Genomic DNA, 16,527 nt, shown 5'->3' with positions numbered 1-16,527 from the left:
TATCACAATATATTTTTACACAAATATTATAATTATAGTAATTGTAAGTAAGGTAATATAATCATATATCAATAACAAAAATTAATATTACCTTAATAAATATAAAATTAATAAGATAATGTAGAATTAGTGATACTATTACATTTTAATAAGTTTTGAACATTCAATTTCTTGTTAGTGACAAAATATTTGCCTAATCTTTCAGAATTATCCCTAATAATAAATAACAATTTTTATTATATAAAAGTTAAATTAATTAATTCAATCTATACATCTTATATATATAAAATATATAAAAAGATTTATATAAATCCTTCTATGAAAATTATTTTAATATGTTTGAAATCGAATGATTCCAATTTTTTCGTTTGAAAATTTGATACTACTGGCGCTGTAGTCGCAGCTCGATTTATACTTAATAAATCTAGTCTCTTTCTTGGTTATATTTTTTTCATATAAAATGGTTGATATAATAAAAGACTATTTTGTATTAGGATAATTAAAAGAAAACAAATATTTTATATCATTAAATCAAATCGAGGATCGTTAAGGATAATCAAATACTTAATAATATATACAAACTATACCAAAATATAAATGCTAATACATATTACTAAATATTATGTTTTAAAAGAATCCAAAGATTATATAATTTATTCAAAGTATTATAAATACTTCAAATCCATAACATAAAATAATAATATCTTAAAAAAACAAGAAAATGGAAGAAAATATGGAATACAGTTAAGTATAAATCTATGATTTCATTCATAAATATAAAAAAAATTAAGTAGTTGCTGATGACCATAAAGTCAATGTGACTCTTAATAAGAAAGAAAAAAATAAAATAAAATAAAGAACTAATAACATAGATTAAAAAATTTTTAATATTGCAAATATATCAGGATATTTTTTTATTATTTTTACAGACGATGATGAATCAGAAGATGGAAGTGATGCACCTGAAGTAATAAATGTTGAAGAAAATGAATCACCATTCAATAACGAAGAAAATAATTCGAGCACTGACACTATTACCGAAAATACAAGTAATGAGCCAGTTACAAAATGTAAATATAGAATTCTCTCTATCATATATAAGAGAACATTTGTTCTATCTACATAGTATATATAATTTTATTTTTAATTAAGGTGAAACAGCTTCTGCGACAGAAAAATCTCTGGAACATAATAATGATAAAAGTATAACAGAAGATTCCCATCAATCGTGTCCAATTTGTATGGATTTATGGACAGCAACTGGAGATCATCGCTTGTGCTGTTTACGTTGTGGACATTTGTTTGGGCGCAGTTGTGTTACAAAATGGTTACAAGTTTCTTGTACACCTTCTAACAGAAGATGTCCACAATGTAATATAAAAGCTAATTTAAAGGATATTAGGAATTTATATGCTACGAAATTGGTATCTATCGATAATGTTGAACTTGAATTAGTGAAAAGTCAATTGTCAATTGTAAAGACTCAAAACAATCACCTTGAATCACAATTAATGTCTAACAAAATACAAAAAGAGGTATACGAAGAACAATTGGCTAATATGAAAACTTATATAAGTGATTTACAAAATCAATTAAAGACCGTTAAAAATGATTTGAGTCACTGCATGAAAGACGAATATACAAACAATAAGTTTCATCTTGAGCAATCTATAGATATTTGTAAAGAGGATGGTTGCCGTGTGTTAGATTATAATTCTTGGTATGGATTATTGGTCGTTTCGCAAAAATCAGAAAATCCCATATTTACAGGATATGGTGTCAAAAGAATAGATGTGGAAACCTTTCTATCTAGAAAATTTCTTTTTCTTCATTCTCAACCTATAAGAGACATTAATTTTCACCCTTCGAATCAGAATATGCTTTTAAGTGTTGGCTTTGATAAAACTGCTAAATTAATTGATATGCGTACCAATGTTATAATGCATTCTTATAAAACAGATTTTACGTTATGGAGTTGCTGCTGGTCAGGCGACGATGCTAATGTTTTTTTTGCTGGTGCTCAAAACGGATCAATAATACAATATGATATTAGAAATACGAGTGGTCCTGCTAATAATTTAACGAGTCGTTATGATCGATCACCTGTTGTTTCTTTAGCATCAGTACCAGCGTATTTAGGAAATGGAATCAGTAAAGGTGGATTTATAGCATGTCGTTTAAACAGTTGTAACGCATACGAACTTACAGAATCTGCATATACATGCAAGGAAATGAATATAGTTGGCCCTTTTTTTTCCGCACGTTATGATAAGAAAGATAACCATGCTCTAATATCTTGTCGCCCTAACGAACATAGACCTCAAACAAGACATATTGTATGTACTATTGAAAATGGAAATGATAATATGGTCTTATGCAATGTTATACATACGTTTCATGCTGGACATTCTCAACGGCTTTTATCACGGCCTTGTCAAGTTTCTATTGGAAACGACACGTTAATTGCAGCGCATCAAGAATCTACTAATAGCATTCCATTCTGGAGTATGACAACTGGGAATCAAGTGTACAATCTTCCAGTGTCTGATTCAGTCATAGATATGTGTTCTTTCAAATTTAACGATAATATATTTTTAGCAACCCTTTCTACAAGAAAATTTAGAATGTACAGACATTATTCCTTTTGACAATGATACTTTCCTATCTATTTGTACTGATTAATTATATTTTATCTATTAAGAACATAACTTTAAAATATTACATGTAAATATTTACTTTGAATGTAATAATAACTTATGATTCTACTGAGGAACTATAAATATATATATGTATTTTGATACCTATTTTATACAATATTGTATTCTACCTATATTATTGTTTACAACCTTTTTTTAATAAAAAGATTTTGGTAATATAAAGATAAAAGATATATAATTAATCAATTGTTAATATTTTGTTTTCCTAATTTAAATATATACAGGACACCCGGTATATATAAAGTGGAAGTAAGTCGTGTTAAAAATTAAAAATAAGAGATCTACTTGAACAAAGATTCTTACTTTGGTTTAATTGAATTGACATGCGTTTGAAAAGAGAATCATATTCGATACAATTGTCTCAATATTACATAAAAATTAGAGAAATTCAATTATATACTACGTATTTAATATTTTCTCATATACAATATAAAATTTGTTTATTTCTTTGTTTTATTCTTTTTTCTTTCTTACTTTTTTTTTTCATCTTGTATAGTAAGTAACTTTATCAGATTAATTTAAAAAAATTTTTTATAAATTAACCTTCTTTTCCCATGGAACATAGAAATTTGCTTTAATAAACATTTGTTTTTTTAACTAAATAGTATGAAAATTTACGATGTATGTGCATAATACTTTTTCATACAGCAAAATTTTATATAATTTTGTAATGCATATTTTTTGTATAAGTTTTGAATAAAATAATAGTAATATGAATATATAAATGCAGTTAGTCTGAGTCTGGAATGTCAATTACTAAATTTGAATATAAAATAATATTTCTATGTGCATATGAGGTGATCATTAAGAATCAGGTCATCGTCCATAACCCAACACCAGAAATGTACAAAATGTAAATATTAACAATATGGTATTAAAGTGTATGAACGTTTTTATAAATACAATCTAACATTATTAAATTTTCATCTATTTCAGTAACATACATTCCGAATCTAATCGCAATTACACTTCTGTATGGTTTTAACAAAAGAAGTGTAGGAAAATAATATTGAAGATTATAAAAAAAAATAAACATATTTTCTATCTTAACACATGCTCTTGTATAAAAAGCATCGTACCGTGCATTAACTTCTATAACAAATCAATGATATTATATTAGGCACTGTTCATAAAGACTTCAATACAGTACCTAGAAGAATTTATTTTTTTTTCTTTACTGGTCTAAAAAGAAAAAGAAAAAACGAAATATATATGAAAAAGGTATATGTAATATTCTGACCTATCGAATTTATGAACAGAGAATGAAGAAAAGAAGACTTTTATGTGTTTGTTTTGCGTTAACCATAAAATAAAAAAAGAAATACACACTCAACCATTCCAAACATTGTACAACTATATATATATATATATGTATATATATAAAAATAATTAAAAAAAAAAAAAGAATATATAAAGACGTGATGAACACACTACTGAATTTCCATAACAGTTAGAAATATTCTTGGAAAGTACAATCTCATCATTATCAGAGGTCTGTCGAAATAATTAAAATTAAAAACTAAAATTTATTGTTCGTGAATCTTATCTTTGAGATATATATAGCTACTTATAAATTTTGCCTTTATATTCTTTTGCTAAATTTCTTTCCAATCCTGTGTTTTATAAATCAAGCAGATAACTACCAAAGATATCAAATTAGATATATTGAATGTTCTTCTTTCTTCTTCTTTTTGGGCTTTTTTTTATAGTGGAAATATTGTTATTAAAAGGAGTTAAATTTGATTATAAAAACTGCTATGGTATAATTAGTTGAGTGTGTTGTTACAGAAGTTCCTAAATGACAAAATGAGTGGTCTTTGTATAATGAATTAACTGTACAGTTATCACTAACTGAAGAGCTGTTCGGTGGCACGTTCCAAATCCCAGTTATACGAGGAAAGGGCAACTCTTGCATTATGTTCTTCGATTCCCATATCCGTTAATCGTCTTATTTTTTCATCTAGCTCGGGCATTTTTGCGGGACCTACAATCATTAATAAAAAATTTAATATATAATTCATTTACATAAAATAAACTTCTATCTTGTGTTAATGCAATAAAGAAAAGAAAAAGAAAGAATATTCATACCACCCGCATATACAAATGTCCAATGTTTAGCAGTTTGACGAAACATGTCAGGCTGCTCTTTATATTGTTTAGCTACTACTGCATCCTGAGGATCATCAGGCTCTGCCGCAGATAACAAGGCTTGCAATGACAGCAGTACTGTTCGTAAGGTCATTGCAGCTGCCCTTGAATGTAAAGATAATGATCAAAAATATATTTCATGTTATAAATATAAACCCGTGAGTTAATTTATACATCAAATTTTTGGAATGATAGATTAATAGGCATAGAAGATAGAATTATATACCATTGGTCTTTTAATATATCCAAACAAATAGCACCTGTGACGGAAGATATGTTGGGATGCCATATTTTTGTTATAAAACGAACCTATAAAGAAAACAAATTAAATTAAGTAAAAATAGTTAAATTATCAATTTTAATGTACGCAAACTACAATATACAATATTTAAATATAGCATAATAATTATTACCACGCATAAAAACGATCAAGATATTAAAAACATATTAACTTACAAAGTGCTTACTTTAGGAGGATTGAAGGGATACGTCTCAGGTACTTTGATTTCAAGTACAAAATTACCTCCTTCATAAGGTGTATCTGGTGGTCCAGCTATTTCCCCTTTTAATTCAGTGAAGCTATCATTTACCAACTCGACTTTGATTGCACACTTTGCAACCTGTAACAAAATATAAAAACCAATGTAATAATTTGAATAATAAAAAGAAAATTCATGATAATAAAATTGTATGTGTAATAAAATGTTCTGTTAAAAACATTTGATAAAAGAGATCAAATTGCATGAATTATTATTATTAATAATATTTTTATACTAAAGAAAAGGAAAAAACAGTTGAAAGTAAAGGAAAACAAGATATAAATCATGCTGTGGTAAAAATAAATAATAACATGTTTACATTTTAAAATTATTGCAAATGTAAATGAGAAGTTTACACAATATGACAGATAAGTATCATTAAGCAAACAAGACTAAATGACCTATCTAAATAAACATTCTACATGTTGTTAACAAATGAGTTATTAGATTCTATTGAAAATGTATAACATAGTATTTTCATAACCCTTGAATCCTTGAACCCTTGAACCGAAGGATAAGAGATAAGAGAAGAAGATAAGAGAAAGCATTACAAAATATATCCTATAATGATAAGATTTAATTTCAACATGATATATAATGATTACAAAATTCTCGTAAAGCTATAATTATTTTTTGTTTATACACAAGTACGTAGAAGCTATTTGTTATTGGAAAATTAATTTAATAGAGAAGTTGATCTGATGGAGAAGCATAGAGTAACTAAGGAAATAAAGTGTATACAAGAAGAGGACAAATCAGGTATGCAGAAAAGAGCAATAAAAATAAAAGTAGAATTTATTCTAATCCGTTCATGTTTATTTCAACAAAAAAGGAGAGAGAAAAGAAAAAGAAATAATAAAAATGTCGATTATTAGTATAATTTCATCAGGCTCATTATCTACTATTAAACCAAAAAATATGATATGATATGATACATAAAACGGGATCGATCGTAAACTACTATTTTCGCTGACTCAGCAAGAACATAATTCGGTTACTTCGACTTTACATAACACAACAGCGTGCCCACATTAAATATCGTAGGCGTTGAAAGACGAGAGATATGTATTTTTGAATATAACTATATCACGAAGGAGATACGATTTTTATTCGAAGATTATTTTTCTCGCATATATTCGAGTTTACGATTATCTGATTGTTCGCTTAAAAGCACGAAATTGATATTTAGAGTTAGCGATAAACTCTAACGTTCATTTGGATTAAAACGTGTCCTCATATAATATAATGACTGACAAGCGTTTAATTGTGCATTCGTTGAATACAACAGGTGATTACGCGCTTTATTCATAACACAACTCGTCCAAATAAGTAAAAGTAGTCGAAAAGTTGAAGTAGAAGTAGAAGTAGAACTTTTGAGTACATCCTCTTTTTTATTCGGTTCTCCCTCTTTTTCTCTCTCTCTCTCTCTCTCTCTCTCTCTCTCTCTCTTTCTATCTTTTCCTATCTATCTACTTATTTCTATCTCCTTTTATTATACCGTGCACACGATATGTGTGAGATAAAGAGAAAACAATGAAAGATAAAGGAAAAGACGCAACAGTCGCATATATCATAACTTCAAAGCGCTTCTTCTCCTAAGCGCATTCATTGATTCGAGATCGAACCCTGTGTATGCGTTTAAGTTTTGTATGCGTTGTTCCAAGAGGTGATGATGTTCCTCCTCCACTCACCTCCTCGCTCTTTATAACCTCTTTGAATTCCCGTTTGATTCGCTGCGCCGCGATGTTCGCCATAGTTTCCGAATCTTTAACGCGCGACGTCGTCGTTGTCGTCAGCACGCTCCTCTCATCGTCTTTTCGAATCTCGCGTCTTAACGAATGGAATCAAGGAAGAACTGCTGCTCTCCAGAGTCAGCCGGTACGCGCTCTCCACGATTATGTTCTTCGTCCTCTCCGTCAACTCTTTCTCTCTCTCTCTCTCGCTCTCTTTCCCTCTCTCTCTTTCTTACTTTCTCTCTCTCTCTCTCTTTCTCTTTCTGTCTTTCTTTCTTTCTATCGAGTGCGCACTCCTTCTCTTTCTTCACGATGTGTCGTGTATCGCCGTTCGAAAGAAACCTCGTATTTCCACGCGATCCAGCTGAGAAATATTAGGGATGAGGAAATCTTTAAATGACTTCTTTTCTTAATGTGGTTCTTCTATTCTTTTATTATTAAATAAATCTCCTCTCGTGCGGACGCATCTAACAACTTGTCGTTGTACCGATCGCCGCTCTGTCGGCGCCACATCGATGATGAATAAAAAGCTGACTGTCAATTATTCTCTCGTACTCTCGTACTCTTTTTCTCTCTCTTTCTTTTACCTATCTATCTTAACGACTTCTTCTTCTGCTTTATTCTCCCCTTTAATGCGCACTTTCATCAGTTTGTCTAAAATCACGGCGCTATGCTACGTTCTCGCCATTGCGCATATCAAATTGCCGCCAAATTGTGAATTCGCCGGAAACATCTCGTTCTATTCGTTCATTCGCTTATTATCGTTCAAGGACGTTTTAACTGTATAAAAAAAAAAAAAAAAAAAAAACAGAAAAAATTTTCGATCAAGATTGCCTTCTTTTATCCTCGAGAACACGTGTCTTTTTTTCTCCCTCTCTCTTTCGCTTAATATATTTGCTATTGCATACCACTTTTTCTCTCTCTCTTTTCTCTCTCTTACTTTTTCAACTTCGTTGATTATCAAAAAGTCGTATTAAAAAAATAAAATAGTATTATTATTATCTATTCCCATTCCTATTATTAAGAGATGTAACACATTAAATTATTATTATTATTATTATTATTATAATTTTCTTTTATTTTTTCGTATATCCCAAGGTCAATGAATAAACGACGTTTAACGCGCCAAATTTGACGCCTTTTTTTAAAAGAATGTATTATATACTGTGTGTATTTAATATATGCAGCATCGTAAAGAAACGAACAAGCATGCTTTGCAACAAAATGGTGACATGGGGTAGACGCCGGGTGACGTTAGAAAATTGAAATCAAACTCATGTTTTTCCTTTTTTTTTGTCTTCTTCATTTTCTTGATTAAACAATGAAAGACGTATGAGATTATGTCGTAAAAGATCTAATGACGCTAAAAAAATTAAAAGAGAATAATAATATTTAACGCGGTAACAATATCGGATTGAAAGTGGGCGGAGCTAAGATTCGTTACGTTACTTCCGGTGGCGCAGAGAAGGGATGTATACTATTGGTTGGGGGTTTTCGATACTTTCTGTTTTTCAGTTATGCCTGTGTCGCAGCCAGTGCGTGCTAAGAGTTTGTTACGGGCAAACTTGGAAAATTCTCGCGCTAGGTTATTACAAACCAGGATGCCGAATATCAAAGTATTCAGTGGTACATCTCATCCTGAGCTTGCCCAACGAATTGTTGACAGGCTTGGGATTGACATTGGAAAAGTTGTCACGAAGAAGTTCAGCAACCTCGAGACATGGTAATGATCGTTATTTCCAATAACTTAACCACGCTTTTCTTATTCTTTTAATGGGTTAACATTGAAATATAGACCACGTGTCACTGTGTAATTTATAAAAATTATTTTTAGTTGTATCTATTCCTTTATGAAGGATACTGCAGATCATTTATTTTTATGTCAACGTTTTATCATTCCTATGTTTTTAATGTCACCTCACCGATAGACACATACACTCACAAAAGAACCGGTGTACTTGCTTGTTTGCGTTTTATCTCATGCGCAATTCTATCGATATAATTTTTTGACTATTATTATGTTAATTGAAACAATAGTTTTTTTCTTCGCTAATGTTTCTGTTTTATTTTTAATACGCAATATATAAATTTTCCGATATAGTATAGATCTGTCCTCGTCGCGTATAATGCCTATAGAGCTTCCTCCTTATGATTAGATATGTTTAGTCAAGCACAAGATTATATGTAACTTATTAACAGTAATCGTGAAATTTAATATGATCATTGATAAATATATATTATTTATATCGCGTAATTTAATATAATATATGTTCATGTTTTACTAGTATGTAATTTTAGAAATTAAAAGAAAAAGACAAAAAAAGAAAAAATCTAATTATTAAAATATTTTTATTTCATATTTTAAACAGCGTGGAAATAGGAGAATCAGTCAGAGGAGAAGATGTGTACATTGTTCAAAGTGGAAGCGGAGAAGTTAACGATAACTTGATGGAACTTTTGATTATGATAAATGCTTGTAAAATAGCATCTGCATCCAGAGTTACAGCGGTAATCCCGTGTTTCCCATACGCAAGGCAGGATAAAAAAGACAAGGTAAAATGAGAACTAATTAAATTAATAATATGTTTTTATTTTAATGTTATTTTTTAAGTTTTTGAGAGACTTATTTTACCCTTCCTTAATTTTTTATTATTGAGCTATTTATGAGAATAGAAAATGTTTTTTTTTTTTAATATTAATGTCACAACACAATTTTATATAGATGATTTTAAAATCTTGTATCAAAGACTGGTGAGTTATAAGATTTGTGAAAATGTTTTGTATTTTTAGTTTTCTTCATTTATAGGACATATGTAGTATTAACATTTATTAATATTAACTATATATTAAATATTATATATGATATGATTAGTAAAGTTGCAAAGTGGATGTGTTTTTTTAATTGTAATAAGTAACACACATAAATAGAAAGAACCATAGATTAATATAATTATATTTATATGAATGAAATTAATATTAATTTCTTAAGAGAGTAGCTCCGCTTATATCATCTATATCTTGGGATAGTAATAAATCCAGTTTGTATAAATTAACTTTATATAATGACATCCTTGAAATTTTATTTTAATACTATTCGATAACACTTTCATACGTGATCTACTTTTACTTTCGACATATAAAAGCGTCTATTATCTCAAGAAAAAAGAAAATTATCTTTTTGCTTACAGCTTTTGATACATGTTTTTTACAGTTTAAATTATATCGTCGGAGTTAAATGTGCCATTAAAATGTAAAATTAATTATAAAGAAAGAAAAAACTTCTACTGGAAGAAAACTTCTCTTAAGAGCAGAAGTAAAAATTGTTTTTGTCTGTGATATCTTCACAGGGAGGCGATGGTGGTGACAAGTCGAATTCCAATAAGAGTCTTATTGTCATGAAGTCAAACGAGTGGAAATTCAGGGTAACTTCTGGCGGATATTATTTTTTATTCTTCTCAGTTAAATATTTAACTTTGCAACAACATCAACAACAAAACAAATGGAGTATCATGTTACGGATGCAAGTTTTGGCAATTTCATATCCATGAAAAAACATGCTTATGCCTTTTTTACTGCTTTTAATATCATTGGCCTGCATTAGATGGTATCTTTATTATTTATTATAGGGTCCTTATATCATTTGTGAACACTTATGGTATCAATTTAGGAAATTTTTAAATAAGTAAATATCTAAATCTAAAAGTATATAGTAATATCTAAAAGTATATAGTAATATCTAAAAGTATATAGTAATATCTAAAAGTATATAGTAATATCTAAAAATATATAGTAATATCTAAAAGTATATAGTAATATCTAAAAGTAACTATTTATGTACTATGGCTCCAAAAATATTTATGTAACTAATCGGGAATTTTTAATACTTTGTTAAATATTATTTATTGAATATACAACCCTAGATGATCACGGAATACTATTTAAAGCTATTTTTAAAAAAAGACAAAGTTCATGCAATCAAAATAAAATATTATACAAATGTTTCAAAAATAAGAGGCTTATCTAGGGTTGTTTTTGTAACAAAAATGCATGTTTTAATCAATATCAAATAATTACAGCATTACCAAAAAAAGAAAGATCTCTTAATGTTGATGCAATTAATCTTTTCATATCTTACAACAATTTAACTATTTCATTTATATACAATATAATCATAATTATTAAAAATAGTATAATTCAAACATTTCAAATTACATTGAAATTTGTGATCATTTTAATAGCTGCACTTATTCTTGAATTCATGACAGAAAAAGCATAAAGGGAAATGAATTATTTCTTTGGTTAAACCAATCATTGTAAGCACGTTCTATAAAATTCTAATTCACATAATATTTTTCCTGTAACTGTTAATTTTTTTTATTTATTTATCTACTTATTTTTTAATTTATTCGTGTTATTGACATAATGACGTATGTTGATGACAAATGATTTGGTTTATTACAAATAGCACTTTGGTACAGAAATCATCACCGTTGCAATGCATATGCATTATTACACATCATTTATCAACTATCAAAATTTTAAAGGTTATCAAATGTAAGATAACTTAATGTATATATATGTTAGAAAACAACTGATAAGTTTCATCGAGGGGGTCTTTATCCCTACGCACATTACATGAGAGATATAATGTCGGTATTTTCTAGTTTATATTATTAAGGGGGTATTCTGGTCTAGAAATTTGAAACAATCGATTTTTTTTTTTTTTTCATATTTTCAAAGCTTAACCTTTTAAGAATATGTCCTCAAGAGGATTTTTCAAAATTCAATTTATTTTCGGAGATTTAGCTGTTTTAGTGACGCAGCATCCTATATCCTACCTTTATTACGCGAAACTTTGAACGCATTTTTCTCGAAACTGTTTTTTTTTTCACAATTGTCAAGATATCTGAAGTTCTACTAAACCGATTTTCTTGAAATTTGGTGAGAGTCTTCTCTATGCATTACTCTATCGTGCAAACTAAAATCTTACAAAATTTTCAATTTTTAGTATTTTTAAAAAACTTTTTTCAATTCTTTTAGTTCGAACGATAGCGGCATTATTCTAATTTAATAATCTGTTTTAATTTTTTATTTCATATTACCAGGAGAACTGCAATCTTGACAATTGTAGCGCGTCGTTTTTTTTGGGACCCCCCACTTCATCAGCCTATATCTTTCTCAATTTTGAATTTTTTCACTATTTTTTTTTTCCATGTATTTTCGAAATATTAATTACTATCTTGTAACATTATAGATAGTGAAAATATTATTCGTATTTTTGTTATTACACTTGAAAAAGTACCTAAAATTCATGCCTCTAGACCAGAATACCCCCTTAATAGATTTATATAAGGCATTTACATATTTACATAAGTTTTGTTTAGGAACGTTAAAAGAAATGAAACCAAATATTTTTTAAACTGATATTTATGTTAATATCGGTAAAATTAAAAAAAAAATATATACAAAGGTTGCTTTATGTTTCTGAATAGTTGGGTATTTTCAGGATACTCTTCCCGACCTGTCTACAGTGAGTATTTAAGAGCAACAAGATTGTCGAGTGAAGCGTTTGTAATGATAGCTCAATGAACCATTCAAGTTATAATAATTCTTTTTTAATTCGATATCAGCAAATTTTATTTGTAGGACTAACAAAACTTATATTCGTTGCTATATAGTACAATGGTATCCCCATGAATGAATGACTGATAGAATTAACGAATGAGTAAATTGAATGGATGATAAATTGTATTTAAAAAAAAAAAAATTTTTAATTAAAAAGAAAACATATTATTACTGACATATGAATGAGAGGGCAAAATATTAATATAATAGCACTATACATACATATATCATTAATAATCCATCTATGGGGTACATTGATGTGTGCTTGTGGGTACTAATAAATACATAGCTTAAAATTGTATCATTTTCTTTCATATACTAATACATAGAGAGAAAGAGGGGGAGAGAGAGAGAGAGAGAGAAAGAGAGAGAAAGAAAGAGAGTAAAAGGTAAATTAAAGATGCCTTATCTAAACAGAATGCTTCAGCGATAAAAAATCAATTTGTGCTGTCTTGATAATGGATTTTCATGTTTAAGTTAATTAAGGTTTGAAATAGTGAAAGTATTTTTTAACACATAATTGCTTTTATGAAATTTCTATTATATCTAATATAAGAGACAATAAAAAACATGTATTGATTTATTAAGATTGTGCACACAATGCATTTCAGTGTATAACAAACAACATGCTATAAAAAACATATGCATAATTATATGCTTCGTGTTTATCAAGATGTTATTCGAAAGAAATATTTGAAAATAATTTGTTAATGTATTTTTAAAAAAGCATATACATCGCGATGTTTGTTGTGTGAGATACTATAAAAGATCGACATGTTTCCTATCTATGATTAACTACTATCTATTTTTAATCTGATTAAGTGTTTGCCCTCTTGTTCAATACTTATTATCTTTTGCTACACGAAGGCAAAGGAGAATTGAGATGCATTGTGCTGTTATGATTTTCTAACTTTTTTCAATATTTTGCTTTAATTATAGTTTCTGTTGAGTCTAACTGGGGTGCATTTGCAACACATCTTTGACCTTTTTTATATATCATGTTTATTCCTGTCTATATTTTTGTATCAGTATTCGAAGTATTTAGCATTTGGCCATTGTATTTATATTTTGTCCCCTCTGAAAAAAAAATTTTTAAAAAGAATTTAATTATGTTTTTATATTTGTATATATATTTAAATGTAGGAGAGATCATATGAGAATATAACATCATGTAACCGCTGAACAATCAAAATTTTTTAAATAAAAGAATGTATTATATATTCTTTCTCAGTTTTACTGATACAGCAAAGGTGTAATTGTTTTTTAACAGGCAGGCTGCTTAAATAATTCTAACGGTATCAATTTTTTTTTTATTACAGGAGATATCCGGTTGCAAATGGACTTGAGGGACTCATTAATATACTTGTATTATTAATGATGTAATTATATTTTACAGAGTCGTGCACCGATCTCAGCCAAATTAGTAGCAAATATGCTGTCAGTGGCAGGAGCTGATCATATAATAACCATGGATCTGCATGCTAGTCAAATACAAGGCTTCTTTGATATTCCGGTCGACAATTTATTCGCCGAACCAGCCGTTTTAAAATGGATTAAAGAAAATATCGTCGAATGGAGGAATAGCATCATAGTTTCTCCAGACGCTGGTGGTGCCAAAAGGTAGATAATAAAGAAAAATGTGAAAGAGATGAAATATTCAATAAAAATAGAGTAATCTAAAATAATTGAATATTTTTCAGAGTAACGTCAATTGCTGATCGACTTAATGTCGAATTCGCGCTTATTCATAAAGAAAGGAAAAAGGCTAATGAAGTAGCAAGTATGGTACTAGTAGGTGACGTTAAGGATAGGGTAGCAATATTAGTCGATGATATGGCTGATACATGTGGCACAATATGCCATGCTGCGGAAAAACTTTTAGAGGCTGGCGCAACACAAGTATATGCCATTCTTACACATGGAATTTTCAGTGGACCAGCTATTAGTAGAATCAATAATGCATGTTTTGAAGCGGTCGTAGTAACTAATACTATTCCTCAAGATGAACACATGAAAGATTGTCCGAAAATACAGGTAATAAAAATAATTAAATTTGTATTGTCAGCACAGTAGCACAAAATATTGAAAAATATTGAATGCATGTGTATTTAATATTAAAAAGAGATTCAATGTCTTATTTAATAGTTATTTTAGTAGTATTTTGTGCTACTAGGGGTCAATCCATGTATTAAACGATTGAATAAACTTTCAGTGTATCGATGTTTCAATGATGTTTGCCGAAGCTGTCAGAAGGACCCACAATGGGGAATCTGTATCGTATCTATTCTCTAATGTGCCATACTAGGTTTAAAATTAATTCTAGTATACTCTTCTAATAATGAATGAAGAAAAAGAATGTAGTCTTTTTACATTTGTCCATTATTTTTATTATTTCCTAGTTTAGTAAAAAGATATTACCTTCATTGGTTAATGAGGGAAAAATATTTTTAAAATCATTAGATCTTTTCTTTCTTTATTTTTTTAAATTTTATTTTGTTGGTGATGATTTTTGATAGAAATTAAGATAATATCTGCCATTATTTTAGAGTTTTCAGAATGGTATGTTTGTAGCTATTAAATTGATAAATAGATTCTACGTGAATTCAAATTATGTTATTATATGTATGCTAAGAAATAAGAAAATCTATGGAAATCATTCTAATTATAATGTCTGCTGATTCGAATAATTTGTCACATAAACATAACTTCATTGTATGAATTTTAATTCATAAAATAACATTTATAAATGCCTTCGAGTGAGATCAACATAATGTTGATAAATAATTAAAAAAATAGTTCATATATTTATAATACATAAAAAGAAAATTTAATAATTTCCTTAATTTAAATACGTGCTCTATATAAGAAAATTGACAGTGCATAAATTTTCATAAAACAATAATTGAGCATAATATAATTATTATCGAAAATATTTTACCATTGTAGATGGTACATGCAAGATCTGCAATATATCAATTACTCATATATATTAATACCAATCTTACACCCAATAAGTTATAACAAAGCAAAAAAAATATATAAAAATTGCGGTAATTAAAAATTTTTTATATATATTATATGAATATCTATCTCACATATAGTATCTTAATACTATAATAAGAGTTTAGTAATTAAAGGAAATTAATTATTTATATTGACATATAATTTTTTTTCTTACTGTGAACAATATTAATTGTGAGTTTGATAAAAATATCTGCAATTTATCTTGGACCAATAAATGAAAAATAATTAAATACAATTATCAATATATATTCCAATTTACATATAAAAAAAATTTATTTTTGCTTAAAAATGTTTTTTATTGTAAAATTGGGTATTACCACACACAAAAAAAACAAATAAAAAAAATAAAACCAAAGCAATATTACATTGTAGCTTATTAATATCCTGGGGACTCATCAATTTAGCATAAAAAGTGGTCAATTAATAAAGATTATAAATTCGTGAAAATGATAAATATATTAAACGATCGTTCCAGTATTATTTGCTTTGCACTATAATGCTATGTATAATAACAATAATTATAGTTTTATTTATTCCATTTTATATCGGTTGTCCTAATTTTTTGATTAAAAGAATATAACATGACATAATAATTTAATTAGAATTTTAGATATGTGTATTATTATTATACGATAAAAAAATAGAAACGATTATAAACGCAAATTAATCCTTTTTTAAAACATAACATTAGAAATTTAAATAATTTATCAGTAATTGATATTAGACATATATATATATATA

General features: G+C 28.0%; 3 protein-coding genes across 6 annotated transcripts; 2 read left to right on the top strand and 1 right to left on the bottom strand.

The window, feature by feature from the left end:
- The first annotated feature begins 377 nt into the window (after positions 1-377).
- On the top strand, positions 378-2,800 carry Rfwd3 (ring finger and WD repeat domain 3). The gene is made up of 3 exons (XM_015335657.2): positions 378-743; positions 930-1,070; positions 1,153-2,800. Exons 1-3 carry the CDS (start codon positions 722-724, stop codon positions 2,646-2,648), a joined length of 1,659 nt encoding a protein of 552 aa, XP_015191143.1. The 5' UTR covers positions 378-721; the 3' UTR covers positions 2,649-2,800.
- Positions 2,801-2,999: 199 nt separating this feature from the next.
- Positions 3,000-7,920, bottom strand: Ubc4 (ubiquitin conjugating enzyme 4). The gene is made up of 5 exons (XM_015335615.2): positions 7,096-7,920; positions 5,333-5,485; positions 5,092-5,174; positions 4,806-4,969; positions 3,000-4,701 (listed from the first exon to the last, which is right to left on the bottom strand). The coding sequence occupies exons 1-5, from the start codon at positions 7,156-7,158 to the stop codon at positions 4,565-4,567; spliced, it is 600 nt and encodes a 199-aa protein (XP_015191101.1). The 5' UTR covers positions 7,159-7,920; the 3' UTR covers positions 3,000-4,564.
- Prps (phosphoribosyl pyrophosphate synthetase) lies at positions 6,056-16,141 on the top strand. Of its 4 annotated transcripts, XM_015335563.2 has the most exons (8): positions 6,056-6,163; positions 8,653-8,860; positions 9,507-9,690; positions 10,485-10,559; positions 12,644-12,667; positions 14,159-14,382; positions 14,463-14,796; positions 14,975-16,141. In XM_015335563.2, exons 1-8 carry the CDS (start codon positions 6,106-6,108, stop codon positions 15,065-15,067), a joined length of 1,200 nt encoding a protein of 399 aa, XP_015191049.1. In that variant the 5' UTR covers positions 6,056-6,105; the 3' UTR covers positions 15,068-16,141. The 4 variants fall into 4 exon arrangements, with proteins under 4 accessions (XP_015191049.1, XP_015191069.1, XP_015191079.1 ...); XM_015335583.2 differs by lacking the exon at positions 12,644-12,667 and having other exon boundaries at positions 6,058-6,163; XM_015335593.2 differs by lacking the exon at positions 10,485-10,559 and having other exon boundaries at positions 6,059-6,163.
- The last annotated feature ends 386 nt before the right edge of the window (positions 16,142-16,527 follow it).

The sequence above is a fragment of the Polistes dominula genome, unplaced genomic scaffold, assembly GCF_049000335.1.
Source record: "Polistes dominula isolate Pdom_NZ unplaced genomic scaffold, Pdom_raw_medaka contig_373, whole genome shotgun sequence".
NCBI lineage: Eukaryota > Metazoa > Arthropoda > Insecta > Hymenoptera > Vespidae > Polistes > Polistes dominula.
Note: the sequence above shows the minus strand (reverse complement) of the source record. Positions and strands in the feature narration are given on the sequence as shown.